Here is a 26890-nt window from a genome sequence, read left to right as displayed (position 1 = left end):
TTTCCCTTCTCCACCCAGCTTTCCTCCTGCTCCGGTACCTCCTCCTTCCCAATCCCATAAATCAACAATTCATCAGCAAACATAATCACGTACATTTTTTCTGTCCCAATCCTTGCCTCCACTCCAGCTGCATAGCTGTAAAGGGACATTTCTCCGGAAATAAATTGATATTAATGGACTATATCGTCCATTACCAGTAGGAACTGTAGCGGTGAGAATGCACTACACTGTCTCAGTAGGCGCCTCCGTAGCCAGGTGGGAAGGAGCACCAGTGCGTAGCACATGCTCCTTGATTAGACCGGGGTTCGAGCCCGTCACCACCAAATACGGAGGATGCGGAAAGGTCAGAGAATGACCACCGCATATCCCGGAGCAGTATGGCCTTAGTTGCTAATGTTCTTAAAAACCAAATAACAAACTAACATAACTGTCTCAGTCCGTTATTAATATCAAACCAGCTCGTATTTCCAACCAGTTTTTACACTGCTTTCAGTCTCTCTGTACACTTTTAAAACTCTCACAACGACTTTCTACTCACTGTTTCCGAACACTTCCCATACCTCTCTTCTCTCTGTACGTTATCATACACTTTTTGAATATCCAAAAACGCCATGCACATCTCCCTTCCATACTGGTAGTGTTTTTCCATCATTTGTCTCACAGTAGTCCCCTAAAGTCCACCCCAACGTCCGCGTCGTGGAGGGACGATAATAACTATGTGTAGAGGAAGTTGCGAGAGTGCTCTTGTAATTACCTGTAAGTAGTTGGTTAATAGGGCTCTCGGGAAGCTCTGACAGGTCTAGAAAGCCGACAGTTAAGTAACATGTACAGTTTTGAATGATTAGATCCTGCAACGTCTCGTGAATAATCAGAGACAAGCTGACCACAGTTATAGTGTGATCAAGTAGTGATTATAATTTTGCTAACAGAGAGGATATCAATTTAACCGTAGTATTGGCTATATATTACAGTATAAAGTTACTGTAATTTAAAAAATAAGATTGCCCAAGTTCAACTCACAAGCATGCCGAGAAAGTACAGTGATATACAGCTCGATTGAATGCAAGTAAATTTCAAAAATATCATTAAAATGAAAACTGGTATTTAGTATCGTTGGGACATATACAGATGGGCAAAGAATTTCTGAAAGTTTCATCACCCTATTCTAAAAGCTCTCGATATTAGCTCTATGAGTCATACGGCAGACGTCGATTGAAAAGTCCATTTCTTCCCATACATTTGCCAGTATGTCTGTGGTAGCTGACGCCACTGTCTCAGTGGTCTTATGATTGGGTTCAGGAATGTCTGTTGGCAATGGTGGCACAAACGTGCATCCTTTATGTATTCCCACAAAAAGAAGTTACATGGTGTTAGATTAGGAGATCTAACACCATGAGACACGTTGAATAAGCGAATTATTCAACACGTCCAAATAAATTTTTCCGGGGATCGCCTTTTCTGTAAAGAAGAAAGGGGCTGAAATTCTTTGATGATTTCGGAAAAGGCACAAAAAAACGTTTATTTCGAGGAATCTCATTCATGCTCGATGACTTAAGGGATTTTCATCGCCCACCGCCGAATGCCGTGGAAATTGAATTTCCCGGTCAAGTGAAAAATGACTTCATCACTGAAAGCATCTTCTTCCACTTCTGTTGAAAGCCATAGAAAAACTCGCATCAATTGAGTTTGTTGTTTGATTTTAATGGCTGCACTAACTTCAATGAAAGTGTTTACTTTCAAAAGTAAACCTTGGGAGAATAAACCAGATTGCTGATTGTGGCCTATTCGATTCATGTTTAAGTGGATTTGGCTTAGGCTTTGTTGAAATACTTCTCTTATACGTTGTAGTCACTGCTTACCAAACCCTTGTGAAGCTCAAATGAAAAATTTAATTTTGGGGCCCTTATCGTTAATTTTCGGTTTAATATAAGAATATCAGGGGAGTTTAGGGTCTCCCTGCGGCTCAGACCCCCCAGTGCTTTACCCCGGTTTGATACACTGGTGTTCAAAGAAAGTGCATCACCCCTTAAAATTGTAATTGCCGTCCGAATAACGTAAGTATATGGTATTATTTCTTACAGATTGCATCAGATAAGATTGACACGCGTAGGTGATGACGTAATATTGCATCAGCTGTTACTTTCAGCTATATAAGCACGCTCTGCAAGAGTTGCAGTCATTCCTTGACTGCAACTTCTGATAGGGCTTCTGATAACATTTCAGCCATAATTGTCTTGTTTACCAAAACTGTTGTATAAAGGTTACAAATGCTCATTTTGAATATTTAGAGAACGCCTGTCAAATATTACTTAGCTTTGCCTTAACTGTTAATAAATATCTTTTGTTTATATTTCTATTTGTGATGCTAGTCATTAATGTAACATGCCATCGTTAAAAAGGATTAGAAATGTGAAATTCCTAGGTGATGCACTTTCTTTGAACACCAGTGTACATATGCACGCGACTGCACTGTTTCATAAGTGGCGAAGAGACAACAGGGCTATAACACTGACAAATATAGCCTTTACTTTCAAACTGCGTACATCCATTGTAAATTGACTTACTAGTCACTGAATTTGTCTTTGCAAACCGGATGTCACAAAATGATTTTTCCCGTTCAGAAAGCATTTTAACATGTTTCTATGACAGGCTTGGTGAAAATTATATTTCCTAGGGTGATTAAAAACAAAATTCAGAGCTTACCTATCATTAGCATTTGAGAATTTACATGTTTCGTGAACATGTAAATTCTTAGTGTTTATTTCTTTTTGAATCGCTCTGCATAAACTAACGATACAATAACTTCCATAAATCTAATAGATAAGTTGCTAAGCAGTGCTTTTTAAAATAAAAAAAAAAAAATTCGTTAAAATTTTATCATTGATAGAACTAAAAAACTACAATTTCCGCGACTTATACGCTAAGATAACTTTGCATTAGGAACGCTTCCAACCGTGAATTTAGGCGGGTCGTCTGCCGTTGCCGCCATGAAACTCACGTCTTTATATAAGGACAGAGCCTGGCACTACAGCATTCAGTATTCCACTCGAAGAATGATCTAACCGAGTTCCCAGGGAATGATCATTTGAAGTCAGATTAGTGGAGTGAGCATCTCAGACACGACCACCTTCGTCTAGTGTTCACTTACAGCCATGTCTCACGTGTGAAGAGTGCACCAAACGTGGAAGAACCACCAGACAGAAGTCCAATGGATACCAGCCACGACTTATCCAAAGGAGTGAGAAAGGACCCAACGCCCTGTCCAGTGAACAGAAATGCTACAGTGGAGCAACTAACGACGCAACACAAAATGGAGTGACACAATCAATTTTCATCCATGCACCGTGCATTGTGGATCATGCTTTGCATTGTTCCACGTCTCAGGAAAATGTACCTCTGGTGGAGCAGTAGAGTGGAGTCATTAACAGTGGATGACTGGAAATAGCATGCTTGATTTGACGAATTCAATTCCAACTGCACCATGCTGACGGATAGGTGCGGCGTAGCAACATGAGGCTATCGAACCCCGATGCACGAAGTAGGGTTTTCCAGGCTGGCAGGCATAGTGTAATGGGCTGAGGATGTTTATGTAGGAGACCCTGAGTTCAAGTACCTATCGATCAGCGCCTCACTAGAGACTGACCTCGTGAGTAGCAAAGTTGGTAGAATCGTCGTCCTCCCCACATCAGGGGGAAAAGACCTGGATTCGAGTCTCATTGATGACGTGAGGATTTTTATGGCCCTTTTTCGCAATGTGGCTGAGTTAGTCGGTCTCAGAGGAGGGTAGCGTGGATTTTTCTCCCGGAAACACGGGTTTTTCGTTCAGCAAACAGAAAATCGGCCACAGAACACACGCAATTTACAGATAGTATACGCAGAGCAATATGGTCTTAGTTGCTAATGTTCCGAAAATTCGATAACAACATAACAATCACTGGAGACTCATACAGGTTCATCATCGCTGATATTTGTGTACCAGTTTATGATGACCGTCTTCCCGGACCACTACGGCATCTTGCCAAAAGACAATGCATTCCTGTTCTTTGCCCGCGTCTCCTTGACTGGTTCCACAGACATTCCATCAAATTCTCTGTTCTTCTATGGACACAAAACTCGCCAGCTCTCAGCCCATTTGAGTTTATTTGGAACATCATGGCATAGACTCCAGGAGCACATCCTGGAGTCTATGCCGTGATGTATCCAGGCCGTGCGCACTAAAGGTGGTAGAACCAGGTCTAGGCAGGGTTCCTAATACAAAACTATCACAAGCACAAATGACATGTTAACACTAAGGTAATTACTTCCTTTACGGTATGGAATGTTCGATGCACTTGAAGCTAGTTTGCTGTTTCAATTTCCAGAATGATGCCATTGCATTAAACGAAAATATAAAAATGATAACAGTAATTTTAAATTGGCCAAAAAAATCAAACTTTCGTTTTTTTCTTATATTACCCCTGTGTATTTTGTAGTAAAAAACACGAATATGTCTGTCTCAAAATTTTGTCCATCGTATGTTTTTTTTTCATGAAAATTAGCATTTTTGTTTTACCGGTTTATTAAAAAATCATTCGAAAAGTTTTAATAAGCTACCTTTCAACGAGTCTGTAAAAACCAGCGTTTTTAAGGTTATCCTTGTGACCTAGAACATTCCAAACTTTTTTTTTGGCCATAGAACCCTTTTGCAGATCTAAGTCTTCAGCGGAAACCTTTTACAAATATAAATCTTCCGCAGAATATTTAAAAACAGTAATAATTAACATTAAATTAAAAACAGCAATACAAAGTTTAAAAATTGAATAAAAAATTAACCGAACGTTGGCAGAACCTCTGCCAACGTTCGGTTAATTTTAATGAGAATCCCCAGGTTCCACTGAACACTCTTAAGAACAGTTGGCGTAGACAGTTCTCAATTTTGGATTTTCCTCAATTCATATTAAACTATTACCAATACATCGCAAATATCATCTCCCTGGCATTGAAAACCTCACGAACTGTTAGTTATTTTAAGGTTTTAGGTGCATCAGTACCTTGGGCCATATTGCCCCGTACATGACGTGTTTGTAAATTACGTGTGTTCTGTGGTCGATTTCTTATTTGCTGGACAAAAATCCGAGTTTCCTGGAGAAAAAACTATGCTCCCCTCGTCTGAGACCAATTAGCACATCGATGTGAAAAAGGCCCGTAAAAATTCCTCCCGTCATTGACAGGATTCTAACTCAGGTCTTTTCCACCCGGTGTGCGGAGGACGGCGATTATACCAACTGTGCTACCCACGAGGGTTCACTGAACTGTACGAACAAGTTCCATCCTTGTGATATGGTACCCAAGAGTTCAGGTTTACTTTTAGAAAGATTTCAGTCTCGATTCAGGTTATTTGGTTCCACTTGAGAAGTAAAATGAAGTTCATTCTTTTTGTCTTTTTCGGACACTTCTATCTGTTCGTTTTCTTCACTAGATGATAGATGACATATCTTGTTACTGCCATATTACAGATATTGCAAATTGCATACATGCATGGTTTCAACTGTCCCCCAAGTTTCACTGCATGACAGGTATAGCTAAGGTGCAGTGGTGCAGTTACTCCATGGGGCCGCAATATTGCAGATGACACAGGACAACGCAGTTATTGTTAGTTCTATTCTGAAATCAAAACACAAATCGTAAGCTCTCTTGTTCAGAGAAGAAATTGTTCTTTTGTGCTCTTCAGTGCTCATCACAAACAGAAATTGTCGGGTTATTATTAGCACACTAACGTGCTGTGCCATTTCCCCTGGTCAGAACATGTTACAGCTTATCGTAACCTGTCACACAGTAATAGTGCCACCTACAGTCATTAATAACTCAACAGTACCCAAGCTTATCAGTGATAAGCATGGGTTCTGGTAATTGTTACTGAGGCCGATTTGATTGATGTGTTGTAGACTGAAAAATCAGATGGGAAAAAATCCTAGTCCAGCTTCAGCTGAAGAGTACTGGACAATTCTCCAGATATAGGAATTGATTCATTTCAGTTTATTCTGGTTCAGGTTGACTTGGGCATTGATGTTCGCTTTCATAAACCAATGTTGGTTATGTTGAATAATTTCAACGATGCACATGAAACCATGGCAACCGTTTGGGTTTTTGTTCCATACATCATATAAACATAATTATTACTGTAGTGTTTCGGTAGCTTTTTGAGGAGAAAGGACCAAAATTGTTGGAGTCGACAAGGCCAACCACAGCCAGTCCGCCCCTGATCTCGGTTCTAACAACCATTTCAATTAATTCTGATTAAAAAATAAATTCTCTTTAAATGTCTTTTTCACAGAAAATAAATGCGAAGTAGTAATGAAAGAACCTATACTGTGGTAATACAGAACTTCTTTTATAAAATGTCGGAAGTACTACTTCCCTGTGTTCCTTTCCACACGGTTCAATTTACGACGAAAGAGAATGTATTAACCTCCCGATGACCTTTCCCGCTCGATCTTTTCTATCAGTTACACTTGTCCTTCGATTTCAACACTTGTTCTTTCTTCGAGGTAATCACTTCTTTAAGCGGGGCTACCAATCATGGTACGCACGCGCGCGCGCGCACACACACACGCACGCGCGCAAGCCGAACAACCGTTTCTAAGTTACCTGTCGTGTCTGCCAAGGTTTCAACTCAATACGACCTTTATCTGCAACGGCCTGTGTGCTCAGCGGCACGCAAGACACAAGGGCGCGTGGTGTTTTTATCTGATTACAGAAACGACATCCACCTCATGTTTCTGTGTGGAGAACGCCTGCTGCTAGTAAAACAATCGTTTGCAGCTACACGCCTGGCACTCTGACCCGTTGATAAGGTGTTTCCAGTATTATTATGGCAGCGATATAAAAACGCTGTGGTCCTAATGAAGACCACTTGGAACCAGGTCACGTGGGCATACAGCTGGGTATTCTCGCTTAGTTTTCTAGGGTTCATCCAAGATAATTTCACCTACACGCAAGCGCCAGCAAGAGTCCAGTCGGTATGGTGAGGGTCTAGGAAACTCAGGTCACGGGGGAAAAGTTGTAATGAGCGAAAATTTCCAGACACGAGAGAATATTAATTTTAAAAATTATACTCATGGAACATTTCAAATTTCAAAAGTAAGATTGGTTTGTAAGCATATAAATATGGTAGCATAATTAACTGATAGCACTGCTATCTTTGGGAAGAAAATCGAAGCAAACGTTTGGAAACATGCCATTAAATATACTTTCAAACAAATTAATAGTAAATATGCCTCACAAACGCGGAGTCCTGATTATCCGAAGTGGCTGGAAAATAAATTGCTCGGATACTCGAAACCCGGATAATCTGCAGAATTAAAGATAAAGTCGTAAATGTGATAAAATCCTAAACTGATTTACATAAAATTTAATACGAAAACATAATTTTTTGAAAAAGAAAAACAATGAAGTTTGCTTTTTTCTCGTGGTTTGCCTTCCTGCGATTGGTACTACGTAAAGTTTGGCACATCATCCTGTTAGTGAGGTCTCCTTTATGTTTCCCTGTAGTCCAGTAGAGACTCCTTAAAGCTGACACTCCAGCATCTTTTAAATGTTTTTTCGATGAGCTGAAGTTTTTGTTCAATAAAAACAGTTCTTTTCGTTTTAACACGAGGGAGGCAAATTAAAAAAAAAATAGTGCAAGAAAAATGCCAAAATTAACCGTACAACTATAAAAGCAGTACTGAAATATCACCAGAATGAGCTAGTAGACAGAAGGCAAAGATGCTCTTGTGAGTAACACAGTTGGTATTATCACCGTCCTCTCCAAACCCGGTGGAAGAGACCTGAGTTTGAATTCCGTCAATGGCGCAAAGAATATTTATGGCCCCTTTTCACAACGTGGCTGAGTTAGTCAGTTCCAGGCGAAGGTAGCATGGTTTTACTCCCTAGAAACTCGGTTTTTTCGACCATCAAACAGCAAACCGACCACAAAACACACGCAAGTTACAGACATTACGTGCGGCGCAATATGGCTAATGTTGCTGATGCGCCAAAATCATACAACAACAACAACAAAGCAGAGATGCGGCTTTTGAGATATCTAATGGCCTTGTCTACAAAAACCAATGCCCACTGTACGACGACCTACGTGGAATCCTAATCACCAGACTAACTTACTTACCTCAGGACCGGGAGCACCATCTCCTGGACAAAAAAAATCAAATTATTATTTTAGGGTTGCCCGTAATTAAATACATTAACCCGTATTTGTGTCTGTAAATTGCGTATGTTCTATGATCGATTTGCCCGTTTTGCTGGACGAAAAAACTCCAGTTACTGGGGAGAAAAACCTTGCTATCTACGCCTGAGACCGACTAACTCAGCCACGGAGTGAAAAAAGCCCATTAAAGTTCCTCGCGTCATCGACTGGATTCGAACCCAGGCCTTTTCCACCCGTTGTGGGGAGGACGGTGACGCCATCTCCTGGACAGCTTCGATGAGTATAGTGCGCCCGCCAAATTTGAACAAGACTTATTTTCAAGAAGGAGAACACAAATTGAACCAGACTATGACCGTTATGGTGGGACCTCACTCTCTCCCCCAGGATTGAACATCCATCGCAAATGATAGACGAACCGTCATCATCTATGCAGACCCCTACTAGACAATGATCTCTCTGGATGGGACTCTTTCTCTCATGTGCGAAGCAACGACTGGACATAACCACAGCAGCTCTGCTGCAGCACGCCGCCTGGCGTTCTGAACTGGGTAAGGATGCCCAGTTCACTTTTAAAACCCCATCCCTAGGCAGGGAGGGGGAAGAGATGGCCCTCTGTCTCATTCCCTCCCCTGCTTCCCCCTTCTTTCTCTGGTGGGGCTTGCTCCACTGACACCCCTGGGATTGCCTTCTCTTTTGTTCCCATACTTCTACCTGTTCCCTCCAATCTTCAGTCTTCCCCCACTCTGCCTTTACCGACCGACCGTGAATGTCCCAACTGCAAGCTGCTAAACTTCAATGTGAAAAATTAACCTAACGTTCATTTAAAACCTATCTGGGCCTTATCTAAACGTCTAGCGTCTACCCCCCCCCCCTTTTTTTTTTTAACTTAGGCCCTAGCCACTGAAATCTCAGGAAATTAGGTGGCAGGGCCTGCCAGAGTAAATAATTGTAATACTGGTGTACCTGGTCTGCCTCCACGGGCCCGAGTGTGGCCAACGTTGGGCCTCAGTAGGGGTCCAGCGGCTAAATGACCAGATGAACACCGGTACACGACAGTATACATGTACAATATCCATACACTTTTAAATCTCTGGCCTCAACAGTGTTCTGTTTCACATGACAATGTATACTACGCGGAGATGGGGGAACCCCTGGTGCCGTTTGACACGAATCCACTTTACACCTTACACTTGTCTACAGAAACAGAGAATGTAAACAAACACCTCTAACGGATTCCACGTATTTCTTTTTGTTATTCGACTTTGATTTCCGTCGGCTGTAGAAATCCCGGTTAATCTGCCTCCGGATTACTGCGGGTCTAAGTCATTTGTATTATCATATTAAATGTACAGGCCTGCCAATCAAATATTATTATTAAACAAAACTATGCTGGAAACCAGTGAAAAAGGCTAATAAAAGTTAATGCTGTTGATGGGAGTAACTTTTGTGGCCTATCGCAATCTCTGTGCTGTCCACAAGTAACAGTGATAAATAAAAATAAATACTGTAGATTGCTGTTAAATAAATACGCTGATCAGAAACGGAAGCAAGTGTGGTAAAAACAAAAATCTCTCACTCACCTTGTGTTTGGTGAATGTGGTTAAAAGGAATTATCCTGGAGAATAAGTACAAGTGAATGTGACCCCATCGAACTTGCGGTGAACTTACGGTCAAAAGAACGCCTCCTTAACTGCGTAAACGAACTACGCACCGACACTCAATTGTCATTTGAGCAGCGCACTAATTTCCCCGTTTCTTTAACCTTCTTCCGTTCCAGTGGAGAGTCGCTTAATGAACATTCATCTGCCTTATCGCTGCGAGGACATCTCTAGTACCACGCTGCGATACAGTTAAATGTACACTGATGTGTTTTTAATATGACAACCAAGGCCGTCAACCTGCTCCACTTTACCTCATTTTGTCATATTTACAGTGAGTAGCGGTTAATATTTGTATTCGTAGGACGCTGAAACAGGTTTTGGTGGAAGGCGCACTCAGAATACCGACTTTCTAAGCGGCAAAAAATACCGGTAGAAACTTTCCTTTGTGATACAGCGTGTTTGGAACAATTACCCCCCCCCCCTCCCCAACGGTAACTATTCAGAGCACACGTGTCGCATACAAGAGTACTTCTGACGTTGATTGAGATGCCAGAGGATGGACAGCAGCGTTGAATAATGGCCAGAATACACGCAGTTTTACAGACACAATACACTGACGCCTCTTAGCCTTAATGACTTTGGCACTAAACACCAACAACGAGATTTCAAAATAAAATTTTAAACTTACCATCCATTTTACGCATTTGATGGCCCCCATTTGGGCTGCTGCGTGAATTGCTGCCATTCCATCTTTAGCTCTTAAATAGAGGGAGCCACCAGCCACCAGTACGAGATATTTTAGAACATCCAAATGTCCTTCCTGAGCAGCCAAATAAACTGGAGTGACATTATTTTCCATTTGTGTATTGGCACTGCAAAATAAAAATAAAACTTCAGTGAAATTGGCATTAAGATTGGGAAAAGGACTCAAGGAAGTTGTTACATGAACTTATCCAACATGAGATAATGAATTCTTAATCAAAGGTGCTGTTGTTAATTTATCACACTTTAACAAAAGTTGTTACTAAACACACCCTTATTAATATCCTTATTGTGTACAACCATCTATCTCAATGCTCACCTCATCTGTGTACACCACCTAACGTGAACAGTGTAAAATAACCATTTATCTTTAAGAAAAATGAATCTGTCTTGTGAGCAATTTAATAGTACACTTTCATTCAAACCATCTACTATTTAAGAAATCTGCTTCTATTCTAGTTTAAGAAGCGTTACCTGACCTTCAGCATAGGTACAATGAGAGAGCAAGATTTCGTTTATATGACACTATAGGATGTGATATAACAAATGATGTTTCGCTTCCCTGGTATGAGCAAGTACGAATCATTTATAATTCAGAAGAACCAACCATTTTTCTGCCTCATGTGATTGATGACAGTGAATATCAGGGACAATGCACCAGAAGAAGTTAATTGATTGTGTTTATCGAATGTTAATGGGTTAAGTTGTGCGTAAATTCTGCTTGTTTTTTGGCCGGCTTCTTGTTTATCGGATGAAAAACCCAAACTGGCCATGATTTGAAAAAAGCCCATAAAGGTTCCTTCTATCCCGACAGAAATCGAAACAAGGCCTCTTCCACACATGATGGAAAAACAGTCGTGGTAGACTGTTGAGACATTCAGTATGGTAAATTGATAGCTGATTATGAGTTCAGCTATCATCAGGCTGGGAGTAAGTTGAATTATTTGGGTTGGCATCAAAAAAAAAAAAAAAAACTCTTAACTGTGACATGTCTGTGTATTGTGTGTCTTATTAGGCAAGTTTCATGAAGTTCTGTGCGTTCTATGACGTATTCGTCGCCTTCATAGTAAATTATCAACAAATATTTCATGATCGCTACTGCCGACTTGCAACATTCATTAACATTGTCTAGTGAGTCAACACCTCGTCTCGAAAGAAAAGGTACCAACAGGAATTTAACGTGTAAAAACACCCTACTGATTACTCTAATTATGCTCGCTTAGTTGCGTCTCTGTAATTAAATGAGTAAGTTGTCTGTCAAAGTGAAGTAAAGCTATCTGCATTCCACAATGGGAGGCAACAGAATGCTGTTCAATCATGGCTTTTATTATAAAAAAAGTTAGGCATTGAAAGTACGGAGCGGAGCAGCCCTGAAGCCAAGAATGTAGCAGTTAGTTTTAGGGTCGTGATAGTCAGTTAGGAGTATGAAAACTGGCTTAACATTGTCCCAAAATCTAAGAATTTCTTAGAACTTCCGCCATGGGAGCATTGAAACAGTTTATTTTAATTCGAGGTAGGTGCTCGGTTCGTATTTCGTAAACTGTTTAACAAACTACACGCGTGGTCTCTGCAATCACAAACCTGTCATTAAAGGTATAACCAGGCAGAACAGAGTTCAGGACAAACGTTCTTGATTCGGCCATGATATGACTGGAATATTAAAACGATCACAGATACCTCTATCTCTTGGCGTACATATATGATCCGCTTTTGTCCCGATTTAGTAAGTTGTCCAGATTTAGAGAGACCAAGTCGTTTCTTGTAATTTGATTGGCGTCCATCACCAGTTGGCAGTACCTTGCGGCTGTCAGATGCAAAACAATTTTAACAGCGTATTCGTAATTACCTGCTATAGGCAACTCTGTCTAATACAGATATCACGACACTGTGGTAATACTTAATGAACTTGGAGTAATTTTTCGTTGAAAACTTACAAGATGTTTTGAAGAAAATCAGCATGCCGATTTAGATTCAGAAGTACATCATGGAATTTGATTTGATATTATATTTAAAAGCTGTTGAAAAACTACACATCGTAAAAGCGAAGTTGAATTATCAACTACGTTTTTAAGAGGTACCAACGCCTCATCGATGAAGGCAGTAACTTTTCAAGTCAGTGTCACCAGAAAAAGTTTCAAAATTCACGCTTCACTGACTGTTCATTGTACTTGCAAGATCGAATCTTTAATTGAAAGAAGTAAAAAAAAAAAAAAAAAAAAACAGTGTGTGATAACAGAGAGCCCATTTGTTCAGCTAGATGTAATTAAAATAGGGCTGGCTTGGTTAAGGAAAAAAATTTCGATGGCTAACATACTGGAATCTCGGAATGAAATCCGAAAGATCAATTTCAGAATTTTGGCTCAGTCCAACTACATTAAATCCATTTTCCACTGAAGGAAGGAACGTAAAAGAGTTGACTTGTATATGCACATCGATCGCAGTGTCAAAGGAGGCAGTAATAAAAATGAAACTTCCGGCTTTAAGTGGGAAGGTTACACTTCTCTTTCATAAGCATAAATCATCAGCAGCTAGCTATCCTCTTATATAATCGTTGAGAATATCTCAGGATGCGAGTGTGTGATGTGGTTGTGGGATAGACGTACGTGAGCTGCACGGTGCCAATACAAAATGAATAATTCATGAACTATTGCACATGAAAGTTCGCTTTACACAAATACCGTAACATTGCATCGCCACAGAAAAGCAAAAGATCGTTTGGTTGTCAGATAGTTGGGAGGATACGTTAGCGAATTAACTTTGTCATCTCAATAATATGTTGTCTTCAATATATTTTCCATAAAGTATATGTTGGGTAAGTGGCTGAAGTCTTTAATTTCTCATTTCCCTAGTGATCTTCGCGGTAGAACAATGTCCATAATCACCGTCCTCTCCAAATCGGGCCGGAAAAGCTCGGGTTGGAGTTCTGTCAAAGGTGCGAGAAACCTTTGTGAGTTTTTCACTCCGTGGCTGTGGTAGTCGGTCTCACGCAAGGATAGAAAGGTTTTTGTCCCGGAAACTCAGATTTTTCGTCTAGTAAAACAGGCGAAACGACTAGAAAGCACAAAATTTACAGGCATAAAACACACGAGTAGATGAAATAATTCTCGGGTGACCCTAATATGACCGTTCTTTTTTTCTTTCATTTCACTAGTGGTGACAATTTATGTAGGGACGGACGGTGATCTCAACGTCATTTTATCTGCAATTTGGGATCATTTACGTTTCAGTTGTTTTGAATAGGTATCTTAAGAAAATTTAATAATATTAACAGTATTACACTGTCATAAAAACATTAGGACCCTTTTGGTGACAGTGTATTACTTCAGTACATGCACTGAATAGCCACTTTATCAGATACACCTACCGTCTTCATAAAATGGAACAGTTCTTCAGTGACAGCATAACGTGGGCATGGGATATAAATCAGGTGAGCAGATACGTGGTCCCCCATCCCGGCTGGAAATGACTTGAGTCGGATCCCGTCGATGACGGGAGGAATTTTTGTGGGTATTTTTCGTAACGTGGTTGAGTTAGTCGGTCTCAGGCGAGGACAGTATGTTTTTTTCTCCCGGAAACTCCAGTTTTTCGTCCAGCAAACAGACCTCAGAACACAAGTAATTTACAGACAATATACACGGAGTAACATGCCCTTAGTTGCCGGTGTTCCTAAAACGCAACAACAACAACAACAACAGCAGCAGCAGCAATGTAGGGATGCGGTAGGTGTGCAGTTTACTGAATGGACTAGAGTCCCAAGGGTCGGCAACCTTTTTGAGTGAAGAGCCATTTTTGATCTAATTAAAAAAAGAGAGAATTCGAAGAGCCGCACTTCAGCTCAAGCTGGAAGGAGGGGTGGGGGATTTTTTTAAGAAATGGAATAGAGTGCGAAGGTGTTTTACTAAAAAAAATATATTTTTTGAAATATTATTTATTAATAGTATTTCTAATTAATGTGACTTTTGCTGCTGAACTCCTTGAGCGAGTCTCTCAACATCAGGGAAGCATGCCGTAATTTTCATCTTTAAGCATACTGAGAGACCCGCATTGTTCAGACGGTTTCTTGATTTATTTTTAATATATTCATGTTCGAAAATATTTGCCGCAGAAATTCGTCGAACCAAAAACTAACAGAAGTCCAAACGAAACTATTTTCAAATTTATATATACACCACGCATCGAACACAATTTGGTCTTGTTTTCTCAACTCATCTATCGGCATCCATTTATGTAGAATTGCAAGGGAAGCCTTTTGCCTCTTCAAATCCTCACTTTCAGTTTTAGGGCATTTTAGTCTTGCACTCCATGTGTCCTTGATTTTTAAGTCCTCTAACTCCATTTCAAACTTTGCTTCATGTGGGCTAAAAGTTAAAGAGCCGCAGTTACATGCTCAAAGAGCCGCATGTTGCCGACCCCTGGACTAGACGATAGATTTAAGTGTCTTTGAACGTAGCATGGCTGTTGTCATCGTTGTTGTTGCAGCGTTTTAGGCGCATCTGTAACTTAGGCCATATTGCACCTTATGTAATATGTCTGTAAATTGTGAATATTCTGGGGTCGAAATGCTGTTTGCTGGACGAAAAACCCGAGTTTCCGGGAGTAAAAACCATGCTATCCTCGTCTGAGACCAACTAATTCAGCCGCGCTGTGATAAAGACCCCTAAAAATTCCCCATGCCATTGAAGGTGTTTGAACATAGGCGTCTTTTCCAATCGATGTTGGAAGTACGGTGATAACTGTGCTACCCACGAGGGTTTAATTCAGAGAAACAGTCAAACTGACCACAGAGCATACCTAGTTTACAGATATTATAAACCACATGTTGTAAGGTACAATTTATCGCTCGTTGAAGGTCCATGTAATGGGGGTCACTAGTCATGTTATGAGGATGATTGATGTAAAGTTCAAGGGTGTCTGATCTTAATAGAATGTGTGCTAACGATCTTTTTACTAGAATGACGAATGAGTCGACAGACGTGTACTTGCGACACGTTGCCTTTATTTCTTTGAAAAAAGTCGTTAGGAATATAAAAAAGTTCATCAACCATGCACTAGACCTACAGCGACATCTATTATCAAGCACACCCCACCAGCTGCTTCGTGATAACGCGATAAATTCACAGCAGGTGGCGTAGTTTGCTTCAAAATGATCTACGCAGCGATCTAAACTTCCCAAAAATATCTTCCGCTTCCTTTTCCACTTAGCGATCACACATGGAGAGATAACCTTTTCGTTTTGAAAAGGTTAGGCAACACCGTACCCTTCGGTCACATTGCCAACTGTCACTTTTAAGTGATGCACGTTGTGGTGGTCCGTGGATGTTAAATTGCTTTTTTTTCTGTCGCATCAGCTGACGTCAAAAACCAACGGACGGAGATACTGTGAATGTAAACAGCATCGAGTTTGTAAAGGGGGTAATAAAGTAAGAGATACGGGGGCAGAAAGCGAAATACGTTGGTTTCAGTGACGTCTGACCCACGTTTGGACAAATTAAACAAGAAACTATTTATCAGTGGAGAGAAAAAGCTTCGATGACGAGAGAGATTTTTATGGGTCTTTTTCACAACTTGGCTCAATTAGTTGACCTCAGGAGAGGGTAGCATGATTTTTCTCCCGGAAACTCGTATTTTTCGTCCAGCAAACAGAAAGTCGACTTCAGAACACACGCAATTTACAGACAGTATACACTGAGCAATATGGCCTTAGTTGCTGATGCTCCTAAAACCGAAATAACAACAAAAACAATAACCACCGAAATGGAGGAGGACCATAAATTTTTCCTTTCAAAGCTTTTGTTTTATTTCTTAAGCACACTTGCGTCAATGGAGAAACTGTTTGGCTGATTTTCTTATTTAGAGCAAAGCCACTGGTGAATTTTTGTCCATTCAGGACGATATGTTTCTGAAGGGAAATTGAGGCGTTTTCATTTTCTTGTCTCTGAGCTGGTAATTAAAATGAGAATTCTGTCTTTACTTGCCACCGGATTGCTGACGACTCTTTCAACACTATTTAATGATAAATTACACTTTTGTCGCTTACCAATCCTCTCCGACGTATATTACCTTTTCATTCCCTGCTTTTGTAGACATTATCACATTAATCATCGTATTGCGTTTCCAAGGGTTGCTGTGGGCAATTTCAAGAGTTCGTTAGGTTCGGATATGCCGTTCATTCACTCAGGAAAAAAAAAAAAAAGACGGTTTACCGGGTTTGATTGCATTTGTTTATAAAACAGCACACCGTGGACCCAATTTCGCTGAGACAGAAGTGGAAGAATAGTGTCTACTCTGGAGATGTGGGTTAATGTCTCTAAACACGATTAAGGCGTACACCAATAGACTTGCGGCAAGAGGCGGTTCCATAGGGCACTCGTTTATTTATTTATTTTTTATTATGATAAATCTATATCCAGCTCCCTTGACCTTTTCCATATTAAAAAAAATATCTTTTTTAAATCAATTTTATTACTAATAATTACTAATGACACTGATGAGGGTGTGCAAGAGAAGTTGTTAACGTTTACTGATGATTTAAAAGTAGGGAGGGTGGTTAATGCACAGACTCAGGCCATTCTGCTTCGTAATGACTTCGATCGGGTGTGCAAATGGTCCGAAAAATGGTAACTGAAATTTAATGATTCTAAAATTAGGTTTTTGTACTTGGGGAATAGAAATCAAGGGGTTACTTACAAGCTAGGAGGAGTGCAGTTAAAGGGTCCTGAGCGAGAAAGACAGGATACGATTCGCTCGCACGTAAAATTTCCTTGAAATTCAAATCCAGGTCTTTAGATTTTCGAACTGAAGTTTTACGATTCAGTCGTACATGAAATGTTCCACGCAGTGAATTTCGAAAATCGAAAGACCACGTGGTGCAAAATTTCACGTCCGACTTTTTTGGACCTGAAATTTTCAGGATTTCGTGTCCGAATGGAATTTGCCACTGCGTGGTGTTTCGATTTTCGAATCCATTGAATGGAAAATGTCATGTCCGACTGAATCGTAAGACCTCAGTTCGAAAATCGAAAGGACACCTGAATTCGAATCTCGTAAATGACACAAGGAATTTTTATGGGTCTTTCACTCAACGTGGCTGGGTTAGTACGTCTCAGGTGAGGGTGTCACGGTTTTTCTCTCGGAAACTGGTTTTTCGTCCTGCAAGTAGGGGAAATCGACTGCAGAACACACGCAATTTATACGGAGCAATAAGTCCCAAGTCGTTGTAGTTGTAAGGTTTTAGACACAACTTAGACCGTATATAGTATGTCTGTAAATTGCATGAATTCTGTGGTCGATTTGCTGTTTGCTGGATGAAAAATCCGAGTTTCCGGGAGGGAAAACTATGGTGCCTTTCCCTGAGATCGACTAACTCAGCCACATTGTGAAAAAGGTCCATCAAAATACCTCACTTCATTGACGGAATATGAACTCAGGTCTCTTGAGCCCAATGTGGGGAGAATGGTGATAATAACAACTGTGCTACCCATCAGGGGACACGGAGTGGAAAAGGCTCCGGTTCGAATTCCATCAATGGCGCGAGCAATTTTTATGGGATTTTTTCATAACGTGGCAGAGTTAGTCGGTTTTATTCGAGGATTGCATGGTTATTTCTCCGGGAAAGTCGGGTTTTTCGTCCAGTTGTTGTTTTAGGGTTTTAGGCGCATTAGCAGCTCAGTTCATACTGCGCCATATCGTATGTTTGTAAATTGCGCTTTCGTCCAGCTCAAAGACAAAGCAACCATATAACACATGTAAATTACAGACATAATATATATGAGAGATATACGGAGGAGATCTGAGGATTTTGTTAACAAGTTTGTTTGTTTCTTTCTTTCTTGTTTGGTTTTTAGGAGCATTAGCAACTAAGGCCATATTGCTCTGGGAATATGCGGTGGTCATTCCCTTGACCTTTCCGCATCCTCTGTATTTGGTGGGCACGGGCTCGAACCCCGGTCTAATCAAGAAGCGTGGGCTACGCACTGTTGCTCCTTCCCACCTGACTATGGAGGCGCCTTGTTAACAAGTACAGGGAATTGTTGTGAAAAAGTCGTGAGTTAATATTAAATTTGAAGGGGCCCGCAATTCTGTCCAGACACGATAGGAGGGAGTACATAATGAGAGGACTGTCAATGAATTTGGCTCTGGAGAGATTGTGCAAATCTCATCGGGTAGAATTTTTCTCAGAGTGGTCTGTGCTTGTTAACGGAAGGGACTGCTTCTGCAGGAATGGGATACACTTAAATAGAAGAAAAAGAAAAATATTTTTTGATACTATCGAAGCTGTATTAGGTAGGTCTGAAAGCTGTTAGACGGGGGTAATATACAGATTAAAAGATTGACAACAGTCCTAAGCAGAGGAGAAAGTGATTCTGGGATTGCTTCTACTGGAACATGCAGCAGCCTAGAACGCAAGGCGTCAGAGTTTTTAAGGCTTGCTGAGTTCCTCATGGAACAAGAAAATATATGGGGTTACTAAGAGTAAAGACAACTGCATGTATACTAAAGCTAGAAGCACAATAAATAAATTTCTTAGTTAAGAAGCACGTTAATTCTAAGGTAGTGCATCCATTGGACATGGGTGGCCAGTGAGTCAGTTTAGTGTGACATAAGCAAAGGAAAAACAAAAATGCGAGTATGTGTTATAAGACTAATGACTGTGATGAGTATAACGAATTACTATACAGAGAAACAGAGTGGACCAATAAATCAGAATGTCTTATAATGGAGGACTAACTTTCCAAATATTGACTGGAGCTTGTGGGTTGGTCACTCACACTAGCAAGTCTTTTGTGGATTTGCTGAATAACTGTTTTCTACAGCAACATGTTAGAGAGGCAACAAGAGGATGTATTACTCTCAATCTGGTTATCAACAGCGAATCTGCATGCATTAAGATTCTGCAGGTAAAAGACCCAGTGGGTGGCAGTGGTCACAGTGTATTGATGTAGGATTTACTTAAAATGACATAACTATTGTCAAGGGTAAAGGGAAGGACTTTTGCTTTCGTAAGAGTAACTACAGTGGTCTCAGACAGTTTGTAAATTATATGCAGTGGAATCAAATAATGATGTTACCAACAACAAATTCTGAATGGGAAGCTTTCAGGGATATAATCGTAGAAGCTACTAGGCAATTAAGAAATACTGTTCAAAGCTTAGACCTAAATGGGCATCAGATGGACTGATGAGTTGTGGCAAACAAGAAGAAAAATGCATGGGATGCATATAAAGAATTGGGTAATGCAAGAATCCTATGGTAGATATAAACTAGTCTGCTATCAAGTGACAAAGGAGATTAAGCAAGCTAAGGCAAATTATGAGAAGTCTCCGGAAAGAATGCAAAGAAAAGCAGCGAAGACTTCTTTGCTTATGTGAACTGTAGAAGAAAAGGGTCGAATCACATTGATCCACTTGATATTGATGGTTCGACTGTTGATGATACTAGTCAGGTTGCTGACAAATTAAATAGGTATTTTGCATCTACATTCGCACATGAAGAATTCTTTAGGGAAGAGGATTCCAGAAGTGTACCAAACTCTTAACAGTGAGCCATAAAAAATGTGCTTGGCGTAATTGGATCTATCCAATTATATTAATCGAAGCAGCAGAGGAGGTAAGCAAACCCTTAGCCATAAATTATTATCCAAAGAAGCTCTCATAATATATTATGAGAGCATCTTTGGATTCAGGGGAGGTCCCTGCGGACTTTGTGCTAATGAATTTCCGATTCGTAAAGGGAGCTCAAAATTTTGGTGACATGAGTAATTACAGACCTGTTAGCCTAACTTCTGCTACACAGAAAATAATGTAGTCCCTGGTTAAAGAAAAAAAATTCTGTTTATACTCCGGCACGCCAACCAAGTCGGTGGAGTTTACGATAAATCGTCAATACAAATATTTATCGTACTTAGTAGTCACGGGCTTGAGCCCCGGTCCAACTCAAGGAACGCGTGCTATGCACTCTCGCTCCTGACCACTGGGCTACGTCAGGCCTAAAAAAAGTAATGCATATCCATCTACACAGGAATGCAATTATTTTGCAGTTTCACCACGGATTTGTTAAGGGGTAATATTCTCTGACCACTCTGACTGGATACTATGATTCAGTAACAAAGGATGCAAAAAAATAATTTTGATATCATGTACTTGGATTCAGAAATGCTTTAGCTACTTTTTTGCAAATAAAAGCCTGCTGAACAAATTGGAGCAGTGTGGCATTAAGGGAAAGTTACTGGTATCGATAAAGGGGCAGTTGAGTAGAAAAAGACAAAGAATTGTTATTAATGGACTGCTCTTCGGGGAGTAATGTTATTAGCAGAGTTCCTCCAGGGTTTTTTTGTATTAATGATATTGACGTAGGTATATCGGCTTAATGTCGAACTTTGCAGATGATACAATGGTGGTAGGTTTGTTAGTGATAGTAATTAAGGTGTGCTACTGCAACAAGATCTATAAACAATTAGGCAGATGGGCTGCGAAATTGCAATTGAAATTTAAAATTTACAAATGCAAGGTACTGCATATGGGTAGCAATAAGCCCCCGAGTAATGTACCCACCGGGTGGTATTTTGGGCATTCAGTCGTGCCCAGTGGGCGGGCGGGTGTTTCGAGGCAGCAGTTAGCAGTGGAGAGGAGAAGAATCAATGATGAGCTGATAAATATATGGCAAACGAGATGGCATAGCTCTGAGAAAGGCAGAGAGGCGTATAGATTCCTGCCCTCCGTCTCTGCCGTAAATTTTAAGGCGAAGTTGTGGCTGCAGTTTACTCCTTAATGCCTGTTTCTTGCTCACTGGGTTTTTGGAACCAAGCCAAACTGACTGAGCCTGGACTTAATGTCCAGGCTCAGTCAGTTTGGCTTGGTTCCATCTTTGCTCTTGCGGGGAAATGGAAACGAGTACCCGTGTCATGCTTAACTGTATCAACTACATTGATTTTAGAGCTGATCTGGAGAGGGGGACGCTTTTACTTAATGAAGATAATTTGCCTTTCTTGTTTTATTCAAGAGAAAATTTTACTTTATTTTGTAAATATGTAGATATAAAGTTTTTAAACGTAGGAGAAATATAATTCGTGAAAGGCTAGCGGTGGAAGGCATGCCTCCTAGCTGGTAGAGCTGTCAACCGGAGGCACAGGAAACTTGTTTCCTGTGTTGAAGGGCTAAATGCGTGTCAAAATTTTTAAAATTTTATATTTTATGGTTATTAATTTTATAAGGTTTTATGAAGTTATGTTCAAGATAAGATGACAAAGTTTTAGATTTTTTTAAATGAGGTCTATATATTTATATTGTTGAATATATATAAATCAATGCAAAATTCCAATTTAATTGTTAGAGATACTTTTAGTGCATATGGGCTTGTTGCCCTGGTGGCACGTTGAAGTTTGCATGCTCAATATGACGATGATGTTAATCATGGTTTGACCAGTTACAAAATAAAATAATAACATAACACCCACCGGGTGGTACTACAATTCAGGGTAGTGAAAAATGAAAAAGACCTAGGGGTAATTACGCAGTTAGATGTGAATTTCTCTGAGCAGTGGTGACAACCAGGAAAGCTCATAGGGTTTTTTCAATGATATACAGGAATTTTGCTAGCAGGGATAAGGAGATGATTATCCCATTGTATGAGGCAATAGTCAGGCCATATCCTGAGTACTGCATACAGGTCTGAAGGCTTCATTTGAGAAAGGATGTAGAGTTGCTGGAAGGGGTCAGAGAAGGGCAACGATTTGGTGAGGGGTAACAAAAAGTTCTCTTACCAGGAGAGACTTCGGTTCTGCAAATTGCAGCGTCTGGTGACTAGGCATCTGCGAGATGGTCTGATTGAAGCTTTGAATGGGTTGAGCAAGCTCAATGCTGATGGCATTCTTACTCTTCATCAGATTACACACGAGGAGGCATAAATTCAAACTGAGGAAGAATGACCGCAGAATAAATGTGCCACAGTTTGCCTTCAGCAAGCAGGTGGGTGATCTTTGAAACATACGTCCATCTGTTGATTTTTTGTTTGTTTGCTTTTATTTATTTTTCTGGCTGATGGTCTATAAGCTTTATTTCTTGCATCATTTCCCACTACTAATACTAATATGGTCTAAGTTGCTGATGCGCCTAAAATCCTATAACAATAACACATTTTCGAATTAGATATTATTTAACCTTAAATATATAACAGTACCTTTAATATGAACCATATAAATAATGAAAATATGCTTAGTCCTATAACAATTTATTAATATCTTCAAGCCTTTTTATTTTTAAACAGTCATCTTTAGGTGTCCTTGTTTATTTAATCAAAATTGAACCAAATATGGTTCCACTCCTGTATAGCCACTTCGCTAGAGGGTGCACAATATAACAGTTAGCAATACAGGGTGTCTCAAATATATTGGTACAAACGTTTAGGGGAGGTAAGTAACATCTAAAGGAATGTGAATCGCATAGGAACCCATAACCAGAAACGTCACCGTAAGTCGGTACATGGCGCTATTCATCAGTTCGCGAGAGGCAAAATTTCTGGTTTACTCATTCAAGCAGTAGTCGCCGCACGAACAGCATGCATCGATATACGAACTGTGAGCTGGCAGACATGCACCTAGTGTATGGATTAGCAGAGGGCCCACACGGTGTGCGCCCCCATGCGGCACAACATCGCTTCGCAATAAATGTGTGGGCAGGTATGGTCGGTGACTGCTTAGTCGGCCCATACCTGTTACCATCCCGCATGAACTCCGCTAAATATCGGATCTTTCTTGAACAAGTTCTACCAGGGTTACTTGACGATGTTCCAGCAAATGTGAGACGCAACATTTGGTTTCAACATGACGGGGCGCCTGCCCATTATGGAAGGTGTGTTCGTGACCATTTGAACAGGCATTTTGGGCGTCGATGGATTGGCCGTGGTGGACCCGTTACCTGGCCCCCACGCTCACCTGATTTATCGAGCCTTGATTTCTTTCTGTGGGGGGGGGGCCCTCAAATCTATCGTGTATGAATCGCCTGTGGAGACGGAAATGGATCTCGCCCGTGGCGAGACTCGTCTGCGCTGCTGCTATTGCAAAGAAACTCCAGGTGTGTTCGACCGTGTCCGCCAATCTATGCTGCATCGGTGTCACGCATGCATCGCGTCTGTCTCATGGTGGAACCTTCGAGCATCTGTTGTAACATCATGAAATGCATCCATCTCGTACTCCATTGTTATATTATGTCAAATAAATATTTGCCACTAATTACTGTCTTGTGTCATTTATGCTTCTTGTGCCTCTGTTACTACTTTCCCGTGACGTTTCCGGTTATGGGTTCCTATGCGATTCTCATTCCTTTAAATGTTACCTACCTCCCCTAAACGTTTGTACCAATACTTTTGAGACACCCTGTATATAGTATATAAAACTTGGTTATATAATGTACCTAAGAAATTACAGGAAAGACCATAGTTGTCGTAATTTATACAATTAAAATACTGTATATTTATTACAATAAATATAACATAAACATTGTCCAGAAATAGTCTGTTTTGTCTCAGTTCAGTTATATTCAGGTGGATTTTACGTTTCACAGTCGAGAGTTCAGCCTACGTAAATTCACAGGGCAATATAGTGGCAGGCAAGCTATACAATAAAGCAGTTGAGTTCAACAAGAACTCGAATCGCTATTATCCTATGTTTATTAGCCTGAGAATGTTTTCAGTATAGTGTTCTGGATTTAAATCCAAGTCACTGAAATAACATATTCTCCAGAAACATGTCATTGAAACGGCAAAATTTAAGAGGCATCCTAAAACAGCGGTAATTAATTTGATTTCTGCATCTTTCCATCGGTTTCGTAATGATGTCTCCAGGGTGACTTTTTCAAAGTTAGCCTGTAATACTGACCTGAAGATGGTAAATGGGTGTCCGACCATCCGATTTAATTATCTCATAATCCAGTATTCCAAAGAAAGAAAGAAAAAGAAAATTATTCTGATAACAACATGGTGAGGAAGACCAGATGTCGTATAACTGTTAAAAGAACCTTGCCAGACCTTTAATATTTGATGATTATATAATCATTGGAGTATCTCAGAATGCTCTTATACACTTACTGGCCAAAAAAAATTAGAAATCTTTTGTAGCTGACTCAACAGATAATTAAACGTACGGTATGGAAATTTTATTTGTCACATGATATGAATACAAGTTCCTTGGTATCAGACAAATACTGTACGCTTTCCTGGGGATTCTTAGTCGATCTGGTCTTGGGGAAATCTTTCCGAGTTTCAGAGAGGTGTTATTGTTGGAGCACTTTCAGCAGAGCTATAATTGAGAAACATAGAAACTCACTGGTGTGTTGAAAGCAACCACCTAAGAAGTATACAATGAGGGGAAGACGAAAGAAGAATGCAGATCTAAAAGAAAGAAATGCGGCAGAAAGTCGATATTCCACGAATGAGACCTCAGGAATTTAAAGTGAATTGTGCGTCAGAATAGGTCTAGTGTGTAGGAAATGACTGAAAAAAAAAATTAAGTTATTTAAATATTTCAGTGCAAAGACAGGCCCATTTCCTAACGAATTCTACGGTGGGAGTTGAAGAACCTAGATTTTGGTAGTTGTCTACCTATACAAAAGCCACTTCTTTCCGTAAAAACTCGAATTGTTCGACTGGAGTAGTTTCGCCAACGCCAGGACTGGACTGGAACGGTCGAAAAAGATCGTGTGGCCTGACGATTCTCGACTTGCACTTTTTTGCACCAATGGTAGGGTGAAAGTGTGGCAATATCTCTCTGTCATATCGAACCACTTCACTCTGCAATGCTTCATTTTTACCGGATTGGGATGGATTCTTTCAAGACGAAAACGCAACTATCCATTGTGCAAAAATTGTATGTGAATAGTTTGAGGAAAATTTCCACAATTTCCAACACCCTGGCCGCCTAATTCTCCAGATCTGAATCTAATTTAGAATGTCTGTGATATGTCAGAAAGGACAGTCTGGCTTTGCAGTTCTCTACGGGCCACAATACAGTAGCTGATAAACAACCTGATCGAAGGACGCTCAAATCTGGAGCTGTCCTCCCTCAGACACATAGTGGAAGCCATGCCATAAGGTGCATGGGCTGTAATTTAGGTAAAAGGTAGCCCTGCTAGATACTAAATGAAAGTGTCTGATTTTTTTTTTTTTTTTTGGCCAGTGACTGTACATAATAAGAAGCAGTGACACCAGAAGAGTGGTAATGCTATAAGAGCGATTATGCTATTCAAAGACAACTCATTCGTGAGTAACCGCGAAGAACAAACCCATTACGTAATTTCTTCAATCCCGGTCCATTTACTCGCGTCTGTAATTAATCTAACCCCAACAGTGCCGCAGACTTGTCTGGCCGTTACTGTTGTATGCATTGTACCCACCAAGTATCATTGCTAGTTTTCTCTGTAAATACATAGGAATACAATAAAACTTGGTTTTCTCTTTCGCTCTCGGCGTTACTTTTCTTCCAAACAGCTGCTCACTCTGTATAAATCGCAAATCTGCCCTGTCATGGAATATTGTTCCCACATCTGGGGTGGTGCCCCCAAAACCTCTCTCAGGCTTCTTGATTCCATTCAGAAGAGGGCAGTTAGGTTAATTAATGATTCATCTCTAACAGAGTCTCTCCACTCGCTGTCTCATAGACGTACTGTTTCTGCTGCATGCCTCTTCTACAGATACTTCCATGGGCACTGTTCTTCTGAATTGGCTTCTATAATTCCCGCTCTCTCTTTCAAAACAGTCCGAACACGTGCCGCCACCAGCCAACATCCATTTACTGTCCAACTTCAAACCCACAGAACCAACTTTTCATCTTCCTCGTTTATTCATTCAACTGCCGTTTTCTGGAACAACCTTCCTTCATACGTATTTCCTGAAAATTACAGTCTACAGAAGTTCAAGTCTAGTGTGAACAAATATCTTCTTTCGTCTTCTCAATCTCCAACCCAAGCACCGTACTAAGTACTATAGGTTCTAATACCTCTCGTGTTTGGGGTTTACATAAAAAAAATAAAAAATAATAATAATAAACCATTAATTATCATGACGCAAAGGTTAGGATAAAATATTAATCATAGCCTTATCTACAGGCGGAATACTCGATTTCCATGAATTTATGAGCAGAAAATATTTATCAATGTCCTATATGACAAGCATACTTCCTTTAAAAGTTGTCTCCTGTTAAAATTAACAGGAGACAACTCGTTTCTTCAGGAGGTGACTACATCCACCTCTGCGATAACTTCTTGAAACAGATTCCGGTACTGTCTGTACATCTGTTAATAGAACCACGCCAAGGCTTTGATGGATTTTCATTTTAATTGAGATATTATTCAAT

At 40.3% G+C, this 26890-nt stretch overlaps 1 protein-coding gene across 7 annotated transcripts in view; it reads right to left on the bottom strand.

The window, feature by feature from the left end:
• f (espin protein forked) overlaps nt 1–26890 on the bottom strand; it is a 219842-nt gene that overhangs the window by 30380 nt on the left and 162572 nt on the right. For all 7 annotated transcript variants that reach the window (XM_090371952.1, XM_090371969.1, XM_090371960.1 and 4 more), the window contains one exon: nt 10475–10658. In XM_090371952.1, the coding sequence (XP_090228078.1) occupies nt 10475–10658 (184 nt within the window). The remainder of the gene's footprint in view (nt 1–10474; nt 10659–26890) is intronic.

This window comes from Mastigoproctus giganteus, chromosome 1 (genome assembly GCF_048544385.1).
Source record: "Mastigoproctus giganteus isolate SK-2022 chromosome 1, ASM4854438v1, whole genome shotgun sequence".
In the NCBI taxonomy this organism is placed as follows: Eukaryota; Metazoa; Arthropoda; class Arachnida; order Uropygi; family Thelyphonidae; genus Mastigoproctus; species Mastigoproctus giganteus.
This window is presented reverse-complemented; position numbering and strand designations above follow the sequence as displayed.